General features: G+C 18.7%; 2 protein-coding genes across 3 annotated transcripts in view; both read left to right on the forward strand.

Annotated features, from left to right (window-relative positions):
* The first annotated feature begins 1,322 nt into the window (after positions 1-1,322).
* On the forward strand, positions 1,323-4,484 carry LOC102674798 (eukaryotic translation initiation factor 2-alpha kinase 1-like). Of its 2 annotated transcripts, XM_006620877.2 has the most exons (9): positions 1,323-1,548; positions 1,853-2,017; positions 2,234-2,390; positions 2,478-2,947; positions 3,031-3,224; positions 3,316-3,492; positions 3,680-3,835; positions 3,899-4,036; positions 4,115-4,484. In XM_006620877.2, exons 1-9 carry the CDS (start codon positions 1,479-1,481, stop codon positions 4,328-4,330), a joined length of 1,743 nt encoding a protein of 580 aa, XP_006620940.1. In that variant the 5' UTR covers positions 1,323-1,478; the 3' UTR covers positions 4,331-4,484. The 2 variants fall into 2 exon arrangements, with proteins under 2 accessions (XP_006620940.1, XP_031368896.1); XM_031513036.1 differs by lacking the exon at positions 1,323-1,548 and having other exon boundaries at positions 1,882-2,022.
* Positions 2,974-4,737, forward strand: part of LOC102675331 — a 7,926-nt gene continuing 6,162 nt past the window's right edge. The window contains exon 1 of the mRNA XM_006620880.2: positions 2,974-2,986. The gene's annotated coding sequence lies outside the window, so the exon portion shown is untranslated. The remainder of the gene's footprint in view (positions 2,987-4,737) is intronic.

The following is a 4,737-nucleotide window of genomic DNA, read 5'->3' on the forward strand; positions in this document are numbered from 1 at the left end:
TTTATAAAAGATATATAAAATATTTTATGCCGTGTATGTGTAAAGAAAGGGATGAAATATCAAAGAAGGTCAAATCAGCGTGAACATATTAAGTAGAAAGTGGAAAGCATTTCTAAGGTCAATAACTTCATACCACGTGTAACATGTATGCCACCAACTGCACTACAGGGTATATTATATTTCAAGGTCGTATGAATACCAACATGACATTGTTTAGCTTTCTCTTCCGTATTTATATCTTTTCAATGTTACATAATTCAAAAGTTACATACATACATATATATATATATATATATTGATTTTATAGTAATAATATTATAATAATAAAATTAATATATTGCAAATTGATTATATTAATTAATAAAAATTACTTTTATAAATTTTTATATTTCTCATATCTCTATCATATCATATTATGTAACATATCAATAATATGTATTATTATATGTATAAATTAATTACATTAAAATTTGATGATAATTTTATATTATTTAAATGATAAATTTTACGTTATATATTGTTTATAAATTAATATAACAATCAATAAACTTAACTTATTAACTAATAATTAATATTATGTTAATAAATATAATATTATAAAACAAATTTTAGAAAAAAAATGTAAATTAAATTATGAAAGTGATGATACATTTTTTTATATTTATAGAATTTATTATATATATCTTATATTTTTGTTTATTTTTATTAGATTTTTGAAATAATTAAATATAAAAATTTATAAAAGAATTTATTTTCTATTAAAAACTAAATAAAATACTTATCTATATTTACTTCTTATCTTATAACAATATTGTTTATTTATAACATTATTATAAATTATTATAAAATATCTATAATTAATTGAATTCATATTGTTTTTAATAAATTATAATTCAAATATCGCTTTTATATAAATATTTTAACTAGTATTTTAAATAGTTACACAGTATACAGTTTTCACTATAATTTCTGCTTTCAGCGCAATAAATTAAATTACTAGAAATTACTATAGTTTTGAGCTCTCACAATTTTATAAAATTTCTATTGTAATAATATATGTATCATAATAAATTACATAAACACGAATTATTACAGAATTATTTTTTAAATAAAAAAATTTTTTTTTTAATTTAAAAATTAATTTTTTTATTTATAAAACAATTATATTCAGTACAATACGATATATTAATTATTTGAAAAAGATATTAATGAAATTTACAAAATATAAATAATTTGAAATTTATTAATTCAAATGCTATTATATTTTGAAATTATATATGTATATATATATATAATATATATATACATATAAATAATATTATAATTTAAACATATGATCTATTGTTTTATATTCTCTGATTTTATCGAACAAATATAATATAAGACGGACATTACGGACATTTTACGGACAATTTATAAATCTATGTTCAGATTTACAATAATAAAAGTGTCACTATAGAAATGTAAGAAATTCAAAGATGGAAAATAATAATTCATCGTTAATTAACCCTTGGGATACATTATCTACTGTAACTACATTTGATAAGGGTAACATAACCTTAAGATACCGCGCAATTTTTAAAACATTTTTGAAATAGAATTATAGTATATAAAAGTTCTTATATATTTTATTTATATAGTAATTATTATTTATATTATTTATATTAATTATTCTCTAAAATAGTAATTTAGTTATTTTTATTAAAAAGAATCAAATAAAAAATTTTGAATAATATGTATCCATATTAAATAATTTTAAATATGTAACTTTTAATAATTTTAATATAATCGTATAATTTTTTATATGATCTTATACATTTTTATAATTAAATTATAGTGGTTTTATTATTAGGTAATGATGCAAAATCTACAGTATGTGTAGATAATGAAAATAAGAATAATGGACAAATTGTAAGCATAGTTACAACTTCTACAAGTCTTTTAATTGAATCACTTATACAACAATCATGTATGTTATTTGAAGATGATTCAGAACGCAGGAATAAATTGTATTTTGGTAATGTAATTAAGGTTTTAAGAAAGATATATATAATAAACATTTATTGTTAAATAATATACATTACAATAAGACAATATTAACGATTTATAAAACAAAAATAACAAATCAAAATATGTTTATAAATTTTTTAATTTTATAATATTCTAATTAATTTTATAATATAAAATAATAATTAAATAATAAAATAATTTTTTTTTATTTATTTATTTTTAGCTATTTGTGATAGACTTCATAAATTAAAAATAATTGATAGTTCTTACAATATGATTGAATTGGAACCATTAAGAGGTCAATATCAACAAGCATTGTATCATTTATTTACAGTTGCACGAGCAACAATTGGTTGTGAAAATGCACTACAAATTCCAAGGTAAAACTTGATTTAAATTGCATTTATTTATATATAATTATAACAAAATAATATTATATTCAACTTTTATATATTTATTTTGTACAGACCATTAATGACAGAATGGTCTCGTTATCATAAAGAATTTCAAGAAATAAGTTTTATTGCATCTGGAGGATTTGGTAATGTTTTTAAAGCTTTAAATCGCCTTGATGGTGTAGAATATGCCATTAAAAAGATAATAGTACATTCTAATAGAGTTAAAAATATAATGCAACATCTTGAAGAAGTGAAAACTCTTGCTAAATTAAATCATACTAATATAGTTTCATATAAAGGGGCATGGATTGAACCTCCATTAGCTTCAACTTCTATACCATGTTTAGTATCCCCAAATTATTCTCAAAACAAATTAAGTTCTATAGAAGATAAACGAAAAATTGGATATAAATCATGTATAAATCGATATTTTAAGTCACAAAGTCAACAGAGTTCTGATACTGAGAGTCAAAATCCAAAAGAAAGTAATGAACATTATACGTCAATGCAATATAATAAACAAAAAAATTACAAATGTGGTATGTATTAATATAACTCAATTAGCATATATTATTCATGTAGATAATATTAAATGCATTATTTGTTATATTATCTATTATAGAAAAACAAGTACTTGTTATAGAAGAAAATATTAATAAAAATATAGAGAAAACTAATTCAAATAGTATATCTTTTAGAAGTGATAGTGAACACCAAAATAATAAAATAGAAAATAATATAAGTTATAGTGATGGCAGTAATTCAAATGAAGAATGCAGTAAAAATAAAATACTTTTACCATATATGTCCCAAATGGTATATATTATTATTGTTCATTATAATTAATTTTTTATTTTGATTTTACTTGAAAAATACATAAAATCATATATTTATTATATATTTACAGAATAAAAAATATACAACATTATATATTCAAATGGCTCTTTGTGAAAAAACACTTCAGCAATGGCTTGATGAAAGGATAGAAACATCTCCTCAAGCAATAATCATTGCTATATTAACACAAATTATTTATGGATTAGATTACATACATTCTCGTCGAATTGTGCATCATGATATAAAGGTAAAATAAAAAGAAATAAAAATAGAACTTAAATAAAATATTTAAAGTGTTTTTATTTTATTATCTAATATGTATAAATTTTTACTTTTTAATTTGTTATTAATATTAATTGTTATATAATATTATAATTATGACATATAAATATTTTTCTTTTTAACAATATATAAAATTTTTTATTTTATTTTAGCCAAGTAATATATTTATTTCAACGTCAGGACAATTACAAATACAGTTAGGAGATTTTGGATTAGCTTGTCCATTACAAAAAGAAAACCATCATTCAATACTTGGAACACATATGTATGCTGCACCAGAACAATTACAAGGAAAATGTGATCCTAAGGTATTTTCTTGTTTGAATAAAATATGAATTTTAAAAAATATTTTCGAATAATTATTTTTTCAGAGTGATATATATAGTTTAGGCATAGTTCTTTTAGAATTATTAGTACATACAAGAACTCGTATGGAAAGAATTGAAATAATTAATAATTTGAAAAAAGGACAAATACCGACTTCATTAACTGTTACTTATCCTAAATGGGTATGCTTTTAAAACAATTATGTTTTTTTTAATTCAAAAAAAAATTATTTAAAAATAAAAGTGATAAATTTTTATTAGGCTTATATAGTAAGTCAATTAGTGCAAGAAGATCCTGAAAAACGACCATCAACTAATCAATTATTACAAGATTTAAACGAAGATAAAGATATAATGATAACATGCTTAAAAAATGATATCATTGAAAAGGAAGATATAATTAGAAAGTTACAAAAGAAGATATCAATATTAGAAAATCAAATTGTTAAACATAATATATTGTTACAAGACATATAATTTTATGTATTATTACATTGCAAGATAGCAAGTTTTAAAAAAAGATATATAGTATTATTTTTTACAAATTAATTATAGAATAAAATAAAAAAAAGCACTTTTGAAAAGTGCATTCTATAATAAGAAGTAATAAAAAATAAACATTTATAGAATATATATTTATTAGATAACTGACCTATGCATTTATTAGATATAAATGTTTAATGTATATAAAATTTTATTTGATAATAAAATAAATATATTTATTTCATTTTATATTAAAATAAGATATTTATAAATATTTTGAATATTAATTTTTATTTGGTTTTTATAATAAGAGAAAAAAAGTTTTTTATAAAGATAAGAATTTTTATAAAGAAAAAATAAGAAGAAAATATTTTTATAAAAAAAACAATAAAAAAAAATAT

Source organism: Apis dorsata, unplaced genomic scaffold (assembly GCF_000469605.1).
Source record: "Apis dorsata unplaced genomic scaffold, Apis dorsata 1.3 scaffold_553, whole genome shotgun sequence".
Classification (NCBI taxonomy): Eukaryota; Metazoa; Arthropoda; class Insecta; order Hymenoptera; family Apidae; genus Apis; species Apis dorsata.